The 24,288-nt window shown below is 39.0% G+C and overlaps 2 protein-coding genes across 2 annotated transcripts in view; one reads left to right on the top strand and one right to left on the bottom strand.

The window, feature by feature from the left end:
• Positions 1-24,288, top strand: part of fbxl13 (F-box and leucine-rich repeat protein 13) — a 69,461-nt gene that overhangs the window by 960 nt on the left and 44,213 nt on the right. The window contains 7 exon segments of the mRNA XM_057836890.1: positions 471-635; positions 637-708; positions 10,363-10,517; positions 10,675-10,784; positions 14,478-14,573; positions 20,881-20,976; positions 23,563-23,698. Of these exon segments, the coding sequence (XP_057692873.1) occupies positions 471-635; positions 637-708; positions 10,363-10,517; positions 10,675-10,784; positions 14,478-14,573; positions 20,881-20,976; positions 23,563-23,698 (830 nt within the window).
• LOC130916285 (uncharacterized) lies at positions 290-6,441 on the bottom strand. Its single transcript, XM_057836891.1, has 4 exons — positions 6,254-6,441; positions 6,120-6,175; positions 2,785-4,267; positions 290-672 (listed from the first exon to the last, which is right to left on the bottom strand). Exons 1-3 carry the CDS (start codon positions 6,274-6,276, stop codon positions 2,802-2,804), a joined length of 1,545 nt encoding a protein of 514 aa, XP_057692874.1. The 5' UTR covers positions 6,277-6,441; the 3' UTR covers positions 290-672; positions 2,785-2,801.

Below are 24,288 nucleotides of genomic sequence, written 5' to 3'. Positions count from 1 at the left end.
CCATTAGAATTGTGTCTAGTTCACTAGCTGCCATTGAAGGCGCTAGACATGCAATTCATTTTGACTAGATTGGACGTCTAGCACTGTCAATGGCACAGAAACCAGAACATTCACAGCCAGTCTCTTCTGAGGATATATAGGTCATTTCCTGTTCATTTTAGAGCATTTACAGGTTACTTACTGTTGATTTTGAGTCACTTGCTATTCATTTAGGGTCATTCTTGAGTCACTTTTCAGTAGCCCAAAATCAACACAAAAACAGCTTGTTTTTCTCTTTATTAGTTGTATCGTAAAATTATTTCCTGACCAATGTATTGATAAATGTTGTATAGCCATATTTTAACTTACTTATGTACGTAAATAAGTAAAGGGGTGAGGGGTAGAGTGACATTCAATTAGTGCTAACATTAGTTATATAATCATTTGGTTTGTTGATAACACCAATTTTATTTCATTTTTGTCATTTCAAGGAACAAGTTTCTTAGCGATAGTGCGCAGCGGTCACTGCTTGCCCATCTGGATTTGGATGATGACACGGAATTTCTGGACTCCGATCAAATCAAGGTGATGTGCGCCAGTCAAAAGTCTAGTCCGGTGCCATGTTGCGGTTTCTCCAACGTGTACTTTATCATCTTATTAGGCCATTTTCCGGAAGTACGAGAAGGCATATTCCTGTTACAGGAGGAAATTGATGAGGAAATGTTTCAAGTAAGTTAAAAAAGTTAAAAAATAAAAGACATTATTAAGTACACTATACTTCTTGCCCACATGGGTAAGAAGTGTACTTAATTGTAGGAATTATTTCTCCACATAGCACGGAGCTAGAATGAAAACAACATATGAAAACATAGTATATTGTATTTTCCGTTTGCTTGCTATTTAAGATTTTTGGGTGTTATAGGATTATGTAGGGGTTTTCTATGTATGTCAGAACAAAAAAGGAATTAATGAAAAAAAATACGTGCATTTTTTTTAAATCAAAATGACTATTAAACCTAATTTTCAATCCTTCCCTAAAATAACAATTTCATACATTTACACACAAGGAAAATAAAGTCCCTGAAATGTAAAGATTTGCTAATTGTACATGTTTAAAGATAATTGATAAATCGTGCAAAGAATGAAAACAGAGCACTAAATTATCCATTAAATTGTTTTCACCAATTCAATTTCCCTGATTTCAAGTGGTTGTTAAACAACTATGATTTGCAGCTATGCCTATCATCTAGTGCGCAAGCGTGGTCGTTTCAGAACACCTCGTTAGCTGTGAAAAAATTTTGTAACCTTCCAGTGGTGTATTTTCCGGTCAGTGAGGCTATAAGCAGATGCAGTATTTTTGCATAGCCACTCTTCAGTTATATTTGCAAGTATTTGAAATAAAGTTGTCCGATATTATCAGCCAATAAAAGCATTTTAAGATATCAGATAATATCGACATCGGTTTTTCACTTCGGTTTCGGGCCAATATGCTTGTTGCCTTCAAGGTGAATGTTCTGCCTTTGTACAAGAGTTAGTCACAGCTAAGCATAGCAATTATGCTTATTGACCATTAGACAAACTAAGATGCTTGGGATTTGTTATGTGGGCAGACGATTTGCATTCATGGTGCAAAAATTAAATGGACAACAAATGATTGAAAAATAATGAATTATGAACAATTATAAACTCATTACATATCTATTGCGTTTCCAGGAAGAAACAGTCACTAAGTATATATATAGGGGCGGCCGTGGCACAGTTGGTAGCTGGAGTTGTCCTTGGACCAAAGGGTCAGTGCTTCGATTCCTGGCTACGACTGCCCACTGTCGAAGTGCCCTTGGGCAAGGCACTGAACCCTGATTTGCCTCCAATGGGTTGACAGCGCCTTGCATGGCAGCAGCCCCATTGGTGTGTGAATGTGTGCGTGAACGGGTAAATGTGTGCTAATGTAAAGTGGTTTTGGCCTGGTAACCATGCAGATAAATGCGCTATACAAGTACTGTCCATTTACCATTTTACCATTTATATACTGTATACCATAAATACTGCCTATATTTGTGATGCTTTGTCATCACCTAGTGGCGCTTTGGGGTTTATTTGTGAATTATTCCTGTTTAATTACGGACATTTTGGCTCTTTATGTCAATATAAATACAATAATCATCAATATATATATTTTTTTATGATCAAAAATTACTATTAAAGCATCCAGTGTTGCATCAGAATACAATTAGCAGTAATATGTAAGGTCCACGACCATATAGATCCGTGTCAGTTTGATATCTGTATCGGATTTTGGGAGTTGGACAATATCGGGAAATCGGTTATCAGTCAATACCGGTAAGTCATTACAAGACAACTAATTTAAAATCATTTGTAATGTCAGTTTAACCCTTTCAGACCTGCTTTTTTCTGCTGGGCAAAAAAATATCTGCTCTGATTTTTACTCTACTTGAACACCAGAACAAAGTGAAATTTTTTGATTTGGGATATTTCATGCTTTTATTGGTTATTTCTAATGTTAAAGTGTTTTTAAATTAGAAATGAGCACTTTACGTTAGCGTTTCTGAAGTGGAGTTTTGTTAGCCATTTTCAAAGAGCCAAAAATGACAAAGAGGGCTTGCCAAATCTCACGATTTCATTTTGATGGGTAAAGTTTTATCCAATAATCTCCCAGAAGTGGCAATAGCAAATAAATTCAGTGTATTTATTGGTTAAGAGACGTGAATGCGTCACGTCCTTCAGCAGAATGTTTAGGTCTGAAGGTGTTAAAACATGTACAGACAGAAAGTGAACCAGTCATACCTCAGGTGAAGTCTTGGCTATTCTGTAGCTTCACGTGATTTGTGGCTAACAGCGGTGCTTCGTTTATGTCGCCAAAGCTTTTTGGCGCGCTGGCGTCTCCTTAACGCTCGTTTGTGTGGCGTGTACTGGCTCTTGGAGAAAGCTACATTGCTCCTAGCATAGCTACTTCTGGACTGAAAACCATATTTCTTCCCCTGTGCTTTTGGCTTCCTAAGGCCTGTGTGAACAGGAAGTCCTTGGTCGAACCTAGCCATTGGATTGAAGATCTCGTTTGTCTGCGGAATTTTTGTTTGTGTAGCACGCAACCAAGAGGCGTTCATTTTGGGCTTGGCATAATTCCTTGACTCCCCTCTATTCTGGACTGATTTTAATGGTTGAGAAATACTATTTGAGGTTTGACGGTTTCTTTGTTGCAATTGTTGACCACGACCATCTTGATTTCGCTTTAAGGGAAGTTGTTTTTGAACCCTGAGAGAAGCTGGACGGTATCGGGGAAGACTATCAGCAGGCTCTCGTAGAACGTGACTGGGGGAGCTACCTCGGGCTGACAGGACTACGCGTTTTGGGACCCTGGTATTGATGTTAACATCATTAAAGTCTTTAGCTGCAGCGGTTTGAATCCTTTGCTTGGACTGTCCTTCAGGCATGTACACCCATGATACAATTTGATCTCTTGGCGCATTTATGTAGACAGTGACACTTTGTTTGTAAGGTGTGACTTTGCCTTGGAACCGTGGCTTCTTATGTCTCTTGATTGGTCTTTCATTGGCCGTCTCACTTCCTACACGGTGGACATCATTTTTTTGATCCATCCCTTTGGGACTTAACGAAACTCCATCAATTGAGTTAGATAGAAACTGGGGTTTTTCAAGAAGCTGGCGATTTTTCAACCAATCAACTCCAGATTTTATATTTGAAGGACCCCTTTGATAAGGACCAGATCTTTTATGGTTCTTGGAGTTGTCATCCATCCGGGGAAAGGTTCTTTTAACGGAGGTGTCAGGACCAGGGATGGAAATGCTTGGACTCGAGGCAGGATAGCCGACTTCCTTTTCACTTTGTCCATACACCGAGTTCGACTCTTCACTCTGGACTTTGTCGTCTTCATCATTGGGATTTTCTTTCTTTGCTCGAGCTATTTCATTTCGCATCACCTCACTCGCCGTTTGGAAATGTACCACCTCCTTACCGGGAGTCAAGTAGGAGTTTTTCAAGGTCTCTATAAACTGCTTGAGATCACCAACTCCTGTAAAACTGATGCCGTCGACAGTTATGCCTTTGGTTTGCTCCTGTAGTAGAAGGTTAAACGGATGCTGCTCGCTTGGCTGAGGTGGACTCTCATGCGATTCGTTGTTGACTGGGTGAACTACTATCTGTTGTTGATCATCTTCAGAGCTGTGGTTTGGAACAACAGAGTTTTGATCCTGATTGATATTGTGATCCAGCACCATAGGGTAACGACTTGAGGCATGTTCCTTAATACCTTAAAAAAGACACACAACACATTCAAGGCATGCATGCTAAACACTACTGTTTTAATATTAAATAAAAAGGGTGGGACTTTAATTCCTATTAAATTACAAAAGATTTAACAAATTTAAAAAATGTACGCAGTTTAAATGCATGTTAGGGTCAAACAAATTGTCACTGCTAAATTTTCTGCTACACACACTTCATTGACGCCTACATTAGCTTTGCTAACGGCTACTGAAATAGAGAAACCCGATTAAATAAAATTTATATAAAATATACCTGGATAAGAAAAATGTTGATTTTTGCAAATATAGATCAAATGAATTATGTAAAACTAACACAAGTTTTAGGCTTATCAAATAACCATTTATTTTTCTAATTGGGGCTGCATTGCTCCGTGTTCATGTAATTAATTAGATTGCATTTTTTTAATCGAGTCCGATGCCTATTTAAAATACATTTTTGGTGTAGTCCAAAACCAAGTTCAATCTGGTTTGACATTACTGCTTCTGAGCATTCCCGATAAATTATTTGAATGTAAAAAAAAAAATAATAATTGGTTTTACTTCCCAGCAAATTATCGTATCAAGAGACTACTATCTTCTTGTAATTTATAAAAAGAATATATAATAATAAACTTTTCAAACAAGCAATCTAGACAAGAGAATTCTTATCGGAGTGTTAATAAAAGCAAGTGTGCAATGTATTATTCAAACCCAAATTTTTTGTACTATTAGGCAAATGTGCTAACTATTTACTAATTCCTAGCCATTGACAACCACAGACATCCAATTCATTTAAACCAGTGCTTTTCTGAGTCACGGCACGTTTTTACATTGGAAAAAATCTCGCAGCACACCACTAACCAAAAATGTTCCAAAATTACTTTCTGTACAGTAGTATATTTAATTATAAAATCATTTCTTAATATTTATACTTTATCAGTGTGAAACCTATTTAGATGAACACAAAGCAAATATCCTGGCAGGAATCTTCAACAGCTCTCAGTCTCTCTACCTTTTTATTTTTTTTAGTAGTTAGGCTTGAAAAGCTCAGAATTATCAGACAGGGGGACTTTAGCAATGCTTTTAACCGCGTCAGAGCCGAGCATCTCGCTTACATGGTTTTGCAGGCAGGTAGAGTTAATGTCTCTGCCACACTGTGGGACTTTTTGAATTTGGCAACAAATTCAGCAACAAGGTAACTGGCTTTGAGGGCTTTTTCATTCACGTTTATAGTTTTTCTAAAAAAAAAAAAAAATTGCCTGTTTCGCTGTTTTCACGAAGGCGAACGAAATAGTCCATCGACTTGTTTTGAAGCAACGGGTGTTTCGTTTGGAGATGACTTTTAAATTTGCTTGGCATCATGTCTTGCTATTGGAGTTTTTGTTCGTGTCACGTTCAAGAACTTCTTGGATTTTAGTTGTCTCTAGCCCTTTACCCTTGCACTAACCTTAACTAAAAACTCTACTCGTGTTAGGATTTTTAATTTAGTGAAGGGATAAGAGGCTAATGGTTTAGGGCTCGGTGAAGTAGGGTTTTTAGTGACAGTTAGTGTAAGGGTAAAGTGCTAGTGTTCAGGGACCACTAAAAGTCAGCTTTACCTCTCCTTCCTACTGCAACTCCGCCCGCCGCCGAAAAAAAAATAAAAAAAATTGGATAATTTCTTCCGGCACACCGTTTGAAAAACACCGATTTAAACTATGAGCACTGGCTGTGAGGTGCTAGACGTTCAATCCATTGACTGGGATGGCTGCTGCCAGCCTTTCCCAGTTAGAATGGATTGGACATATAGCGCCGTCAATGGCAGCCAATGGGTTTATGATGCCCTCACTCAGAAGTGTAAAATAGAGAAAATCTTACCATTAGGATGAGAAAGACAGAAGTAATCCAACAACAGAAAGGACAGCCAAATAAGCCTTTTAAAAATAAAACAATAATAATAAAATTGTTAGCCAGCCACAGCATTAATTGTTGAACTCATCAAAAACACTCACTGCGCAAACAACAGAGTAGCCATGACAAGAAGTTCCACCCCAGCTCAAACAGCGCAGCAAAGTGTCCATGAAAAGTGCTTTTTGCAGGCTTCACAAAACAAACACAAGCAGAAAAGAGCAGAGAGGACCGAAACAATCCCAAGTGTCATGCGGCCTCCAATGGCTTCAATTAGTTGAGCTGATTGCATGCAGCTGTATGGGGCAAGATTCAGGCCTCTTGATGACCAGGAACAGAGCGTAGCGGAAATTTCTCCGAAAAAACGTGCATACCAATGACTTCAATGTCGTGTGAAAACATACTGCTGGAAAATAGTTTTGGAAATTTTCTGCACCTGTGTAGCATTTTTTCCCCAAAATGTCACTTTGAGTGACTTAAAACAGTTTTTTTATGCACAATAAGATAAAATATGTGGGGGAAATCATAGCATTTTTTTGATCAAATTCATTCATTTATTATTATTTATCAGTTAATCATATGTAAAACATGCAAAGTAGAGCACTCTAAACACTCTAAAGCACGGGTCCCCAAACTTTTTCCTGTGGGGGCCACATAACTTTTCCCTTCTCTGATGGGGGGCCGGGTTCAGTTTGTAACAGAAAAAGTGTGACGATTGCAGGAGTGCCTAAATGTAAAAATGTATTGTTTTTCAGAAAGGCACAATCAAATAACACTTTTTGGATTCTTCACGGAACAAAAGTAAATAAAATAATAATACATTATATAATAAATAATAATAATCATAATAATCATAATAATTAATAATAACTGAAAAAGAGGGTTGACTGGGGATCCCTCTGTGGGTGTTTGGTATGAAGCCGGCGACGCTATGGAGTTGTGACTCCGATCAGAGAATAAACAGGGGACGTTCAGGATTTTTTTTTTCCTTTAATGATGATGAAAGGAGTATGAGATTTATTTTGTTGTATTGTGGTTTCTGTGAATACAAGATAACCATATAACATGTCAGTAATATAATATATATAACCTATAAACATATACTGTATTACAAACATATCTAAAGGAACAGGAACAACATTAAATATAAATGAAATACACTGCTTACATAATGCATACAATGCTAATCATTCACAATAATGAGCATACACATTAAGCAGGAAAATAACTAACAATTTAGATAAGTGAATTGGCAACAAACAAAATTCAACCTCCACCATGTAGCCAAAGGGGCCAACGATTAGCATTAGCGATTTGCGCTAGCGGCTAACGGTTAGCACACGGCGGCTAGCGGTTAGCTTGTGGCGGCTAACGAATAAAAGGGACCCTAAGCAGATAACTCATATGCCAAACGTGTTTATGCACTGCCAAGGTACACTTCTGCAATATACCCACCTCTCTCATTCACACACACAACACTTGGATTGCCAATAAACAGGACGGCAGCGTGAGGAACGAACCGCAGGCATTGAAAGGAGGAAAAAATGACTCGTGTACACCGGCAGTGAAGGGAGGGGAGACAGTAACTTGTGTGCGCCAATGAAGGGAGGAGGGAAAGTGACTCGGCCGCGCGTCGCTTTTCTTAAAGGGTTAGGGTTAGGGTTATGCAATGGGGCTTTCCTACAATAACACTATTAATTAAATAGATAATAACCAAATAACCCCCTCTGGGTTCTTCACAGAAAAAAAGCCAGGAAATAAATAACACTATTGCAGAAAAAAAAAAAAAAAATCTAAATGCTCTCTGGTATTGTTCAGGGGGCCGGACCAAATGTGGAGGCGGGCCGTATGCGACCCACGGGCCGTAGTTTGGGGACCCCTGCTCTAAAGCTGCGTTCACACTGCAGGCATATCTCATTCGAATCGGATTCTTTCTCAAATCTGTTTTTTTTGGGCTGACTGTTCATACCATTTTTAGCAAGTGTCCAAATCAGATCTGGGCCTGTTCAGATTAGGCCACATTATTCACACACACCTGACAGGCTGCTGTGGAAACGAAGGGGTCATCCGGCAGAGTGAAGTCACAGACAGTCAAAACCTATCTGAGCTGTTTAGACTGAGAAGCATCTGGTCCATATCTGATATGAAAGTAACTCCCGCATGATGTTTCAATCAATCTTACAAAACCCAGATTTCTGTGATTTCTGACTGTCCAAAAGATGAAAGAAGGGAATTTAAGCTTTCTTTTTGTAAATTTGTGTTGATGTAGCCATAGAATACTGTTGTGGACCACACATACAAGAGGACACTGGTGTTTCAACTTATGTCAAAATTCAATTTAACTATAACAAAATATCTTGGGCCCAACATAAAAGAGGCCAACATACCAAAAGGCTTCAACCAAACTGACATCCAGACACATCTCTGTGGCCGTTTAAATCAGGGGGGACGCGACTAATGACCACCTGAAGGTGGTATGACAAATTAACCAAACATTGTCAACTTAATAAAACGACAACAGATGGAAAATATACATATATTCAAACAATAACAAATATGCATGTAAACAAACAGTGAAAACTTTACTCCAAACAGTCATCATTAAATAAACTTAAATATCCCCCCTTTAGAATGGTAGTTGCCAGATCTTACACAGCTGTGGTCATTACCTCATACTGGCAAACCAAATCAAGTCAGCATTCAGACAAATATTAACTAAAGTGTGCACCTATTAGAAAATACATGTAAAAAAATATCACATAAATAAGTAACTAAATCTTGAAACACTAAATTGTAGTGGTAGTGGTAGCCACCACAAACACAATATTTTGCAGCGGTTAAATGATCAGTCAAAAATAATCGAAAATGGCAGGGATTGAATTTGATATTTTTAGAGGTTAATTAAAAATAAGCATACACGTATGTTAAGTACTTGTAAACATAAACATAAAAAGCAACAAATTAAAAATCTATTATAATGCAGGGTCGTAAACTGCGCTGAATTACACGTTTGTCCTCTGTTACAGTGCCCTCCATAATTATTGGCACCCTTGGTTAAGATGTGTTTTTTAGCTTCTAATACATTTTTTTTTAAATTCAAATAATATGGGACCTTAATGGAAAAAAAGAGAAAAATCCAACCTTCAATACAAGTGCATATATTCAGTGGGGAAAAAAATCCCACATAAAGAAATAATTATTTGACATCAAATGGTAAATGGTGTTATACTTATATAGCGCTTTTCCACCTTTCAAGGCGCATCAAATAATGTGTGTCACAATTATTAGCACCCCTGGTGTGAATACTTTGTACAACCCCCTTTTGCCAACAAAACAAGGTCTGGGGACTGAGATGGCCATGGGAGGAGCTTGATTTTGTGTCTGGTGAATCATTTCTGTGTAGATTTGGCCATATGTTTAGGGTCATTGTCTTGCTGAAAGACCCAGTGACGACCCATCTTCAGCTTTCGGGCAGAGGGCAACAGATTTTGATTTAAAATGTCCTGGTATTTCAAAGCATTTATGATGCCATGCACCCTAACAGGTTCCTAGGGCCTTTGGAAGCGAAACAGCCCCACAGCATCACTGACCCACCCCCATACTTCACAGTGGGTATGAGGTGCTTTTCAGCATGCGCATCTTTCTTGGAACGCCAGACCCACTTATTGTGTTTGGTTCCAAAAACCTCAAAGCTTGGTCTCATCTGACCAAAGCACACGGTCCCAGGCTTCAACTGGGACCGTGTGCTTTGTTGGGCATCATGAATTCCTTAAAATACCAGGACATTTTAAATCAAAATCTGTTGCACAAAGTATTAACACCAGGGGTGCTAATAATTGTGACACACATTATTTGATGTCAAATAATTATTTCTTTATGTGGGATTTTTTCCCCACTGAATAAATGCACTTGTATTGAAGGTTGGATTTTTCTCTTTTTTTCCATGAAGGTCCCATATTATTTGAATTAAAAAAATATTAGAAGCTAAAAAACACATCTTAACCAAGGGTGCCAATAATTATGGGGGGCACTGTATGTCATAAAAATTATTTAACCACTCATATTTTATTTATAATTGATATCATGGACCTTCATTTAGTTAGCAGAAATCTGATCAACCTGAAAAGAAAGTTGGCTGTTTTCAATGATTTATTGATTAGCTCTGCTTGTTTTGAATGATTTATTGATGATTGTGTTTGCGGGTGTTGGGCAGGAGCTGGAAGGATTTCACCAATGCCAGCGTGTCGGATGCCTCCGAACTTGCAGAAAAGACAGAAATTGCACTCATACATCATGAGAAACGAAAGAAGGTGGTGCCTTTCCTTGCATGGATGCGCTGGGTCAAGTTCAAGAAGGAGTCTCGGGTTGGTACGTTGCTGCAAAGCATTTTGCACTCGTAGGAAAAAGTAACATCAAGTGTGTCCAAAACTCAGTTTTTCTTGACAACCTTTCCCGCTATGACTCATTCTGTCCAGCACTTGTGCTGTGTTTTCATCATCTCCTGCGTTTTGATCTTTTTAACCAGAGGCGGTACGTAAGTTGGTGGGCGTTCTGACAGCCTGTGTCCTCAAACGTGTCATAACAGCTTGGAAGAATGTTGTAAGGGACTCGCAGAGGACCAAAGATTACTTCAAGGTATCAACTCAATTGGGCAATAAAAACAAAGTCAACGTTTTTTGTCTTTGGAAAGTGAATTTCCTTAATGCTAACAAGCTTTATAATTGGGCTAACGCAAATTTAAATACTGTAGCTACCACAGTGATCAACCCTCTCAGTTTCAATAGTTGTACTTGTTGGGGGAAAGAAAGTGCAGTGGGGTTTTTTTGTTTGTTGTTGACAGAATTACTTTCAAAATGCATACCCTGCTGTACTAAGTTAACACGACATACACTGATCCAAGTCACAATAGAAATTATGGGTGTGACAACATATCAAAAAAGTGATGTATCGCGAAACTTTGTATCCTAAAAGGTTATAGCTATGCTCCAGCCAAGAATCGATACATCCTTTTAAGTGTCACTGTTTAAAAAAAAATGAAAAAGAACCAACAGGTTGCTACCAAAATCTTTCCATTTCAATGGTGTCTATATTAGCTCACAGGCTAACATTGACGTTGCTAGACTTCCAATTCATTTTGATCGGATTGGACGTCTACCCACATAGCAAAATATAACTGGAGTGGACATGGGCCAGATGCACTGCAAATTCCGGCCCAATTCCGTAAAACAGATCAGCCCCAGTGTCTTTTTGAACATGGGCCAAACTCAGATTGTATTCACTTGCTGGATCAGCACAGTTTTGGTTCAGAACTGGTCCAAAGTAGTAGAAACCACATTATTGTAAGGCCCAGATATGGCACACATGTTAACCAATCTGGGCCAGCACTTGGCCAAATTTGTATCCAAACCGTTTTCAGTATTAAACTTGGGGTCCATTTTGTTCAGTATATCATACTGTAAGTGTCGCAGCGCGGATGTGTGTGCGCTGTTGTTATGTCGCACGTCCACTGTTAAATTTCAGATTTTGAGCTCGTTCGGTCTGCATGATCCGCCCAGGAACAGTGCCTAACCTAACATTTGGACTGTCAGATTGATGATCCCGGCCGCATCTGGTGCATTGACGTTCAGCAGGCGTGATTGCTACGTCAATCTGGCGATCCAGCGCCGGTTCCAGTGCACAGTCACCTGATTCTCGAGTTCTTTCTAGTTCAGTAACCCAAAATCAACAGGAAGTGAGCTGTAAAGGCCCCCAAATCAACAGGAAGTGACTCATAAATGCCCCACAAGGAAAAGGAAGTGACCGAAAATCAACAGAAAATGATATGAAATGCCCCAAAATTAACTTATTGACTGCCACTGACGGCCATAGACGTCCAATCCGTTTGAAGTGGGAGGGATGGCACCCTCCCTTCAAAAGGACTGAACGTCTACTAGTGATAAACTCATTCCAGTTCACAACAGAAGGATGAAAATAGCTTGTTTTTCTGTTCGGTAGTACTATAGTCAGGGGTGCACATAAGTGGTCCGCATGCGCGCATGCGTACTGGACGTAGACAAACGCGCGGGCACCCAACGGATTCCATACGCTTTTGCGTACCGATGGCTGACCACTGTATTTGCGGCGGACACGAGAAAATCACTTCTCAAAATGTCAAAGAGGCAGGCCCCACTGAGTACCGGTAATTATTTCCGTGTTCCCCCACCCCCGTCAAAAGACAGACAGACAGACGAGAGAGACGTCACCGGAGCTACCGAAAAAAAGGACATTTGCTGAAAAGTGGCAGCAGGAGGTAGGTACCATGGCTAGAAGCAAATGATGCTTGCACGGAAATGTGGTACAAAATTTGCCGTGAGAATTCCAATGTCGCTAATAAAAGCAGCGCATTTTATGTAGTAGGGTCAAAGAATTTCAGCCATCCAAACTTTGAAAAGCACAAAAAAAACAGAGCATGTGGCACTTAAGCAAACTATCGATGTCAGACAGCACCCCACTCGCCCTGCACAGCGCTATGCACTGACAAACGTGTTTTTGCTCGCATTTCACAAAGCTAAACATGTACGTTCAATGAGCTCTTATGAGGAGGAGGGCATCCCACTTTTACAAAGGCTTGGAGTTAATGTGGGTGCCGCATATTGCCCTTTATTTTGAATTGGTGCTTTTATGTTTATTTCTTTACATTTCACTTCGAAGTAATGGCAATTTTGTTGTGCCAGTTGATGTTAATCGAGCATTAATTGTTAATATCATTAATTAAAGGTAATTGGCTCTAAGTAAAGCTTGTCATACTTTTATCGCATCAGACGGGTCGGCTCTCAAGCTCAATGAGGACCAAGTCACATCTCCAGGTCCTCCTCTGAGAACCTGGGCAAAAAAATTATGTGCACCCCTGACTATAGTCGAATATGCTAGAATGATTTCCTGACTCATATATCTTTAATTGTTGTATCGTCATATCGTGAGATCATCGTTATCGTGAGGTACCCAGTGGTTTCCATTCCTAGTAGGAATACCAAGCTAGTATTTTCAAAATGGTACAGGCAAAATAAACTGACTTATAGTTATGTCTAGGGTTTTTCCGATCATGTTTTTTTGCTCCCGATCCGATCCCGATCGTTTTAGTTTGAGTATCTGCCGATCCCGATATTTCCCGATCCGATTGCTTTTTTTTTGCTCCCGATTCAATTCCAATCATTCCCAATAATTTTTCCCGATCATATACATTTTGGCAATGGATTAAGAAAAAAATGAATAAAACTCGGACGAATATATACATTCAACATACAGTACATAAGTTACTGTATTTGTTTATTATGACAATAAATCCTCAAGATGGCATTTACATTATTAACATTCTTTCTGTGAGAGGGATCCACGGATAGAAAGACTTGTGACTTTGTATATTGTGACTAAATATTGCCATCTAGTGTTTTTGTTGAGCTTTCGATAAATGATACTGTAGCCATGCCCAAGTGCATGATGGGAAGTGGAACCTTGACTGTGCGTAGTGCTACCAATTGATATATGTCCTCTGCGTTGGAAAATAACATAAGGTGTTAAGAAAAAGATCAGTTGCTACCTTGCTTCCCCACATTGCTTCCCATGATATTTCTAATCGTAGGGAGAGGGATTGCAAGGCTTTAGCCAATTAAAAAAAGGCTCCAAAGGCTGCCAAAATTCACTCTACTCATTTTATGCCGCCATTACAGATTGAGCGCGACAATGCGTGAGTGGGTCGTGCAGCGCATGCATTAATTGCATTAAATATTGTAACGTGATACGTTATTTAAAAAATTAATTACCGCCGTTATCAAGATAAATTTGATGACCCTACCTTAAGCCTAAACTAAAGACTCTGGATGAGTTTAACATATTAAGCCTGTAACGTTAAATACAATTAGAAAACGATTTAATTAAAAAAAAATACATACATATTAAAAAAAGGCATGGCCGATATTTTTTTGCCGATTCCAATACTTTGAAAATGATGTGATCGGACCCGATCGATCGGGACATCTCTAGTTATGTCCCTTGTTTTGATATTTTTTGAAAACTTTAAAATATTCAACATTTGTTAACATGGTAAAAGTTGCTCAAAAATGGTCATTTTTGGGTGAATTTTTTCAGCTGTTTTCCTAATGCTTGTAATGTTATGCTAACTTTAGAAAGTAAAGGTTTCTGAGTTTATTCGTAAATCATTCTGAAAATATCAGGGGAAAAAGAGTACAAGTTATTTCTTCTAGAAGGCGTCATAATTCATTTTTACACTGCGAAAAGCATCTGGCTTCATTGGAATGACTTACCGTACATGTGTGTGTTCTGTTGTTGCAGAAGCTGCAGAATGAACTGGAGATGGAACGCAACCAAAGCCAGCTTGGGGATGGATGTGACTGGCTCTCATGCCTGCCCAACCACATCTCACTGAAGGTTGTTATCTGTCTTTGTTTTACAAGTGAATTCACTCTGTGCTAGTTTTACATAATTCATAACAGTGTTGTTTTTGGCAACCCTTTTAATTTTCCTCTAAGTCTTAAAAAATACTAAGTCGTAGTCGTAGTTTAATCATTTCAAAATGTGTTTGTCTTCGTCTAGTTTTAGTTGACGAAAACTCAGACATGTTTTCGTCTGTAAAATTCAAAAATTTTTGTCCAAAAATGAATAAATGTTTCCAACAATTTCTAATGAACATCGAGAGACTAGTATACAGTGGCCTTCATAATTATTGGCACCCCTGAAAAAGATGTGTTTTTTTAGCTTCTAAATTATATATTTTTTAATTCAAATAATATGGGACCTTAATGGAAAAAAAGAGAAAAATCCAACCTTCAATACAAATGGGATTCATTCAGTGGGGAAAAAAAATCCAACATAAAGAAAAAATTATTTGACATCAAATAATGTGTGTCACAATTATTAGCAACTCTGGTGTTAATACTGTTTACAACCCCTTTTTGCCAACAAAACAAGGTCTGGGGACTGAGATGACCATGGGAGGAGCTTGATTTTGTGTCTAGTAAACCATTTCTGTGTAGATTTGGCCATATGTTTAGGGTCATTGTCTTGCTGAAAGACCCAGTGACGACCCATCTTCAGCTTTCGGGCAGAGGGCAACAGATTTTGATTTAAAAACTCCTGGTATTTCAAAGCATTCATGATGCCATGCACCCTAACAAGGTTCCCCGGGCCTTTGGAAGCGAAACAGCCCCACAGCATCACTGACCCACCCCCATACTTTACAGTGGGTATGAGGTGCTTTTCAGCATGCGCATCTTTGGTGGCACGCCAGACCCACTTAGAGTGTTTGTTGCCAAAAAGCTCAATCTTGGTCTCACACAAAAATACACACGGTCCCAGTTGACCAAGATTTTGAATCAAAATCTGTTGCCCTCTGCTTGAAAGCTGAAGATGGGTCGTCACTGGGTCTTTCAGCAAGACAATGACCCTAAACATATGGCCAAATCTACACAGAAATGGTTCACCAGACACAAAATCAAGCTCCTCCCATGGCCATCTCAGTCCCCAGACCTTCTTTTGTTGGCAAAAGGGGGTTGTACAAAGTATTAACACCAGGGGTGCTAATAATTGTGACACACATTATTTGATGTCAAATACTTTTTTCTTTATGTGGGATTTTTTCCCCACTGAATGAATGCACTTGTATTGAAGGTTGGGTTTTTCTCTTTATTTCCATTAAGGTCCCATATTATTTGAATTTAAAAAAAAATATATTAGAAGCTAAAAAACACACCTTTTTCAGGGGTGCCAATAATTATGGAGGGCACAGTATATTGTAGCGTCTACAAGGACTAGGACAACGCCAACTTCGTAATGATAATACACACTCAGCAGAGTACATTATTTTCAATTAATTAAACCCACCTTTAAAAAAAAAACAGGTTGCTCATGAGCTAAATGCTAATTGCCAACGAATGCTATGCTAACACGACGAGTTGCAGCTAGTGTGTGATGATCTCTCAGCACAGAGATTTAAAGGCTAGAGCAACGTTGCATATTCTCTTTTGCCAAGATAAGAAAACAAAGCTTACTGTGTGTTTCAAAAAAAAAAAGCAAGCGCGGAGCGCACATCGAAGCACATTCTAACACCGGTGAGCACTGCTATGATGCAGGCTGAGGTACAATTTGAAAATGTCACGCATTGTGAGCATATGACAGAAACTATGCCGCATTTTCGTCTCGTTGTCGTCTCTTCAGTCGCAAACCGGCATTGGTCTCATTATGTTTTAGTCTACTAAGACACGCTTTTAGCTTGTCATTGTCACGTCATCATCACCAAAAAATTCCTCGGTGACGAAACATTTTCGTTATCGTCATCACTGATAAAAACAACAGTGATTCGCTGTTAGTCCCTCCCAGTCAAATAGCACTAAAATACAACCATTTACTGCCAGCCCTCCCAGTTCATTTGATTGGAATTCTATCAGTGTTGTTGTCTACAAGTCGAAACAAAAACGCACACACACATACGTACACATAGTGTGAACATAAATACCAGGGCCTCTGGTTTATAGGTTTGTTTATGAGTATGTTATATTTTTACTGAAGAACTGGGAACAAAGAAACCTTTGTTTAGTTTTGGCCTCGCACTTTCTGCCAAAGGGGGAGCAGCGTATTGGCCTTTGTTTACTTTTAAATGGATGGTAATGGAAATAATTCAGTCAGCTAGAGCGATGGTGTAAATGTGGGCAGAAGCTTTAGATCTTGTCGTCCTTTCCCCGCAGGAGGAGTTCACCTCAAATGACTGTTATAAAGTAAAAATGTCAGAATCTGCTTCCAGTTATGACAGACATGTAGCCCAATTTTTGTATCAACTGGTGAAACTATGGTTGTGGGAGTCAGAAAATTGCCCCCTTAAAATTCACCTATAATTCAAATTTCCGTAGTTTCTGTTGGCATTGGTTCTTCAAATCAAATCAAATTTATTTCTATAGCCCTTTACAAAAACCCAAAAGGTCCTCAAAGTTCTTTAGAACAACGAAAAGCATAGTTCATGATAAATAAAAGGCAGGAAAGTAGCATATAATTACATTGATTAAAAAATGAAAACAAAAAACAACACATCGCGATAAAAGTCAAAACAGCAAATAAAACAGATCAAATCCAAAACCATTAAAACCCTTAGGAAATAAAACCAGGCTTCATTAGTCTGGAGAAAAAGCGAATCTAAAAAAAGCGGTCTTTGCCCGTGATTTAAAAGGCCTGGATCCGTTATAGTACGGATTTCAGGGGGGCAGGCTATTCCACAACATGGGGGCAGCAATTGCAATAGATCCATCACCCCACTGTTTAAGTCTCGACCTTGGAACTTGCAAACGAAGCTAGCCGGTAGAACGAAGAGCCCTGCCAGGGTTACGGAGGGTTAAAATCTCTGATAAATAAGAAGGAGCCAGGCCATTGATAGAATTAAAATCCAACAGCAAAAGTTTGAAATCAATTCTAAATGTAGAAAGAAGCCAGTAAAGCGATGATAGCGATGATGTTCACGTCTGGGTGTAACTGTTAAAAATTGAGCAGCTGCAGCAACAAATTGCAGACATTTAATAGAGGACTTGGGAAGACCGACATAAAGTGCTTTGCAGTAGTCCAGCATTGAGCTTATAAAAGCATGAAATGCTTTTTCAAGGTAGTGGCGACTAAGAAAAGGCTTCACTTTGGCCAAGAGATGGAGCTGGAAAAAAATTGGTCTTACAACAGAACTAACCTGTTTTTCAAACTTGAGCCTGCTATCGAATATCACTCCAAGACTCTTGACTTCGTTTTCTGTTCTCGAGGCTTTAATAAAAACGGAGTCCACACACAAATACTGAGAGTCTCAGGGTGCGGTCAAACAATAAACAAAGGCTTTAATGAATAAGGCACACACGTTTTAGAATCTGACTCCAATATATACAGTAGGGCAAATAAGTACTTGGTCAACCACCAATTGTGCAAGATCTCCTACTTGAAAAGATTAGAGAGGCCTGTAATTGTCAACATGGGTAAACCTCAACCATGAGAGACAGAATGTGGAAAAAAAAACAGAAAATCACATTGTTGGATTTTTAAAGAATTTATTTCCAAATTAGAGTGGAAAATAAGTATTTGGTCACCTACAAACAGCAAGATTTCTGGCTGTCAAAGAGGTCTAACTTCTAACAAGGTCTGACGAGGCTCCACTCGTTACCTGTATTAATTGCACCTGTTTTAACTCATTATCGGTATAAAAGACATCTGTCCACAACCTCATTCAGTCACACTCCAAACTCCACTATGGCCAAGACCAAAGAGCTGTTGAAGGACACCAGAGACAAAATTGTAGACCTGCACCAGGCTGGGTAGACTGATTCTGCAATAGGTAAAACGCTTGGTGTAAAGAAATCAACTGTGGGAGCAATTATTAGAAAATGGAATTCATACAAGACCACTGATAATTTCCCTCAATCTGGAGCTCCATGCAAGATCTCACCCCGTGGCGTCAAAATGATAACAAGAACGGTGAGCAAAAATCCCAGAACCACACGGGGGGACTTAGTGAATGACCTACAGAGAGCTGGGACTACAGTAACAAAGGCTTCTATCAGTAACACAATGCGCCGCCAGGGACATTTCCTGCACTGCCAGATGTGTCCCCCTACATCCAGCCCCGTCTACGGTTCACTAAAGAGCCTTTGGATGATCCAGAAGAGGACTGGGAGAATGTGTTATGGTCAGATGAAGCCAAAATAGAACTTTTTGGTAGAAACACAGGTTCTCGTGTTTGGAGGAGAAAGAATACTGAATTGCATCCGAACAACACCATACCCACTGTGAAGCATGGGGGTGGAAACATCATGCTTTGGGGCTGTTTTTCTGCAAAGGGACCAGGACGACTGATCTGTGTAAAGGAAAGAATGAATGGGGCCATGTATCGAGAGATTTTGAGTGAAAATCTCTTTCCATCAGCAAGGGCATTGAAGATGAGACGTGGCTGGGTCTTTCAGCATGACAATGATCCCAAACACACAGCCAGGGCAACAAAGGAGTGGCTTCGTAAGAAGCATTTCAAGGTCCTGGAGTGGCCTAGCCAGTCTCCAGATCTCAACCCCATAGAAAATCTGTGGAAGGAGTTGAAAGTCCGTGTTGCCCAACGACAGCCCCAAAACATCACTGCTCTAGAGGAGATCTGCATGGAGGAATGGGCCAAAATACCAGCAACAGTGTGTTAAAAGCTTGTGAAGAGTTACAGAAAACGTTTGGCCTCCGTTATTGCCAACAAAGGGTACATAACAAAGTATTGAGATGAACTTTTGGTATTATTTTCCACCATGAATTGAAAATAAATTCTTTAAAAATCAATGTGATTTTCTGGGTTTTTTTCCCACAATGTCTCTCATGGTTGAGGCCTCTTTAATATTTTCAAGTGGGAGAACTTGCACAATTAGTGGTTGACTAAATACTTATTTGCCCCACTGTATCTCACATTTTATAATGTAGTGGGTGCTTACTTAAATCATTCAAACCATTGGTCAACAATCCTGGGGGTTGTCTGTGACTTCCCCTGATTTGATTATCAAAGACATGAGTGGAATACTGTAACTGGGATCGTGTTACACATTTGTGTTCTAATTCAAAGGATTGAGATAACTAGGCTTACTTCTATGACAGCAAATGGTATATGTTAAAACCAGAGTTTGGTAGTAAGGCGTTACGTGTGCTCCGTTTACATTTACTTGAGTAACTTTTTGAGAAAAATGTACTTCTAAGAGTAGTTTTTCTAAGCCATACTTTTTACTTGAGTAGATTTGTGAAGGAAAAAACGCTTCTCTTACACCGCTACTTTGGGCTACATAAGTCTTTACATTTTCACCTTTATTCTACATATTAGATTTTTTTTTTCCACTGATGCCAAGAGCAGCTCTACTAATTTCACTAATGAGCTGTCGCAACAAATCGATCACGATTCCATTATACCAATCAGACCCAAGCTTGCCGTTATATGATCACGCCAGGCTATTCAATAACGTGGCGTCTTCCAAGCACCATAAGAAATGAAGTATTCGACATAGAGCGCTGCCCTCAACATGACTCGAAAACGCAGATTTTAACATCTCTCCCAGTCTTTATTTGGCACCGACTGACCACAGAAAACCGGAGCTATGATCCTTTTAATTTCATAATGGTAACTATGAAGGAACTAGTATTCACAATTCAAACCAGGAACTATTTCTCCACTAGAGGGTACTCATGGTCTTTGGACGAATAATGCTTCATCTGTCATTTTTTTCTCTCGCCAGGATATAATGATTTTTTTGTTTGATGTATTTCTTTGGCTTAGTGTGATTATGTAATGGGTTTTTGTACAGTATCATTGTAACAACAATTCATATAGATAACTTTGTGCTGAGAAAAAAAATACCATTGTTTAGAAAATAAAAAAAATCTAACAAATTTGTAAGCAGTTACATTTTTACTCATTACTTGAGTATTTATTTCATCAAATACTTTTTTACTTGTACTTGAGAACATTTTTGGATGACTACTTTTACTTGAGTAATATTAGTTTGAAGTAATGCTACTCTTACTTGAGTACAATTTTTGGCTACTCTACCCACTTCTGGTTAAAACTAACCACAATGAGAATGCATGACTGGTTTGACAAAAATAAAAAGCTACATAATGCATACAAGTGAACATATAAATGTGAGTACAAAACATTTCTCACTTGGTATATTGATGCTTTATCATTTTTTGGCCACAGATCTTTCAGCATCTGGACCTACGAGACTTGCTGAGCTGTTCGGAAGTGTGCTGCAGTTGGAAAAGTCTTATCCATTCGGCCACCCTTTGGAGTAGGGTCTGTACAAAACGCATGGATTTGTGTTAGCGTAACAAAGTTGATGCTCTACTTTCAATCACTCTTTCGAATTAGGACTTGACCACATGGCAATTTAAAACCCTTGTGGCTCAGTCTCAGTGCTTCCTCTACTTATGTAAAGTGGGGAGAACAAGTATTTGATACACTGCAGATTTTGCTGGTTTTCCCACTTGCAAAGCATGTAGAGGTCTGTAATTTGTATCATAAGTTCTCTTCAACTGTGAGGGACGGAATCTAATACAAAAAAACTGAAAATCACGTTATATGATTTTTAAATAATAAATTTGTATTTAATTGCATGAAATAAGTATTTGATACATCACAAAAATCGAACTTAATATTTGATATAGAAACCTTTATTTGCTATTACAGATATCAAACGTTTCCTGTAGTCCTTGACAAGGTTTGCACACACTGCAGCAGGGATTTTGGCCCACTCCTCCATGCAGATCTTCTCCAGAGCCTTCAGGTTTCGGGGCTGCTGCCGGGCAACACGGACTTTCAGCTCCCTCCATAGATTTTCTATCGGGTTCAGATCTGGTGACTGGCTAGGCCACTCCAGGACCTTAAGATGCTTCTTACGGAGCCACTCTTTAGTTGACTTGGCTGTGTGCTTTGGGTCGTTGTCATGCTGGAAGACCCAGCCACGACCCATCTTCAGGGCTCTCACTGAAGGAAGGACGTTGTCAGCCAAGATCTGGCGATACATAGCCCCATCCATCCTCCCCTCAATACGGTGCAGTCGTCCTGTACCCTTAGCAGAGAAGCAGCCCAAAAAAAAAGATGTTTCCTCCTCCATGTTTCACGGTTGGGATGGTGTTCTTGGGGTTGTACTCATCCTTCTTTTTCCTCCAAACACGACGAGCCGAGTTTAGACCAAAAAGTTCCATTTTGGTCTCATCCGACCACATGACCTTCTCCCATTGCTCCTCTGGATCATCCAGATGGTCAGTGGCAAACTTCAGACGTGTCTGGACATGCACTGGCTTCAGCAGCGGGACCTTGCGTGCTCTTTAGGATTTTAATCCATGACGGCGTAATGTGTTTCCGATGGTTTTCTTCGAGACTGTGGTTCCAGCTCTCTTCAGGTAATTGACCAGGTCCTGCCGTGTAGTTCTGGGCTGATCCCTCACCTTCCTCATGATCAGTGATGCCCCACGAGGTGAGATCTTGCATTGAGCCCCAGAACGAGGCAGATTGACCGTCAACTTGAACTTCTTCCATTTTCTAATAATTGCTCCAACAGTTGTTACCTTTTCACCAAGCTGCTTGCTTATTTTCCTGTAGCCCATCCCAGCCTTGTGCAGGTCTATTATTTTATCCCTGATGTCCTTACACAGCTCTTTGGTTTTGGCCATTGTGGAGAGGTTGGAGTTTGTTTGAGCATGTGAACAGGTGTCTTTTATACAGGTAACAAGTTCAAACAGGTGCAGTTACCTCCGGTAATGAGTGGAGAATAGGAGGGGTTCTTAAAAAAGAACTAAGAGCCGAAATAATTAATAGTTGGTAATGTATCAAATACTTATTTCATGCAGTTAAATACAAATTTATTATTTAAAAATTATACAATGTGATTTTCTGGATTTTTGTATTAGATTCCGTCCCTCACAGTTGAAGAGAACTTATGATACAAATTACATACCTCTACATGGCATGCAAGTGGGAAAATTAGCAAAATCGGCAGTGTATCAAATACTTGTTCTCCCCACTGTAGATATCTAGTTATAATTTGGAATAATTGTTAGCACGTTAGCATATTGTATCAAACTGTCATTATTGGAAATTGTTGGAAACCACAGAAAAAAAGGTCAAATCTTTACCTATGTATCACAGTACTTTCTCAGCTCAGATTTATATCTTACTAAATGTTAGCATACCAAATACTCACCCGTTAGCTTGTTTGGAATTTGAGCAATAGATATGAACACGAGGTAAATGTGAAACCAACACAAGCATTCCTATACATTGTGCTTAAAAGAAAAGAATTGGGAGTAAACTTTGACAGGTAAATTAAATACTTTTTTTTTTTTTTTTTCATATAGTCTGTATTAATAGCAAATTATTTTATATTGACAAAAACATACAGTAAATCTTATGATTATCAGTTGAGAATTTATTATGGCTTATTTTCAATCGACATGCATTGCATCTAATGGCATCCTAGCTCCTACCGCTAAAACAAACTTAACTGTTATATCTATATTATGTTCTATTCATATTTCCCATTGGAGATGGTATCTTCCACAATAGTACATGAAACCAGTCTCCAAATACTTAATTATCTGCCTTTAGGTTTTCTGTAATTACCATGCTAGCTTGATCTATGTTAGCATACAAACTGTTAGCATTTCAGCTCATTCGATTGTTTAATTGATTGTAAGACTTTCCATTTTTTTGAGGCCATAGGTTAAAATGGTTCTAAAATCCAAGGCCATCTTGCAATAAGTCCTTCACAAATGAGCGTTTCAGATGTGCAACAGGTAGCAGGCCATTTAAAATGTTACTACTTTACTGTAAAGGCAAAATTCTTGAAATATCAATAAACATTTCTTCCTACCCACTCAGGTCAACGTCTCGGTGGATAAACGTTGGATAACAGACGACATCATGAAGGATGTCCTGCTGAATTTCCGTCCGTTTGTGATCCACTTAAACCTCCGTGCCTGCAACTCCTTAGAATGGTCCAGTTTGCAACATATTGGTGAGTGTTCAGCACATCGACAACTTCACTGCCACTAATCAGAAGCTAACAGTGCTCACTAACTCTAATTTGTACATTTTACAACATGAATTGCAATTCTGCTTGTTGTGAGCTACTCAGTAACAACTTAATGAGAAATGAGTATTAAAAAAAACAATTATATTCTTGACTACAGCTTCACAAAATAGTAAAATGTTGATTTATTTCATGTTGTAGTTGCAAACAAACATGGTAATTCGACGTAGAATTATATAAATGTCAAGTTAATCAAAGTCAAAAAAATAAGTACGTAAATATTTTTTATTACAACCTTTGAATGTATTAAAAGAAAATAATAATTTTACACCAACGGAAGATCCCCATGAACTCATTGGCTGCCATTGATGGCGATGGACATGGAATCCCTTTGAACTAGGAAGCGAATGGAAAAAACAAGCACCTAACTACAATCAACTGATTGCAGTTGTAAAACACCGGATTGGTCCGAAATCCCACTGGATCCGCCGCGCTGCGCTCAGCTACGCTCCGAACCACGCAACAAATACCTTTGTATTGTAGTCAATACAAGGTGGTCCACATGAGCGGCTAAG

This window comes from Corythoichthys intestinalis, chromosome 5, assembly GCF_030265065.1.
Source record: "Corythoichthys intestinalis isolate RoL2023-P3 chromosome 5, ASM3026506v1, whole genome shotgun sequence".
In the NCBI taxonomy this organism is placed as follows: domain Eukaryota; kingdom Metazoa; phylum Chordata; class Actinopteri; order Syngnathiformes; family Syngnathidae; genus Corythoichthys; species Corythoichthys intestinalis.
This window is presented reverse-complemented; position numbering and strand designations above follow the sequence as displayed.

Bases quoted from the DNA above. Each gene is read 5' to 3' on its own strand.
- LOC130916285 (XM_057836891.1), bottom strand. From the start codon at position 6,276: ATGGCTACTCTGTTGTTTGCGCA. The intron at 6,176-6,253 runs GTGAGTGTTTTT...TATTTTTAAAAG, and splicing joins GCTACTCTGTTGTTTGCGCA to GCTTATTTGGCTGTCCTTTC. The intron at 4,268-6,119 runs GTAAGATTTTCT...GTCTTTTTTAAG, and splicing joins CTGTCTTTCTCATCCTAATG to GTATTAAGGAACATGCCTCA.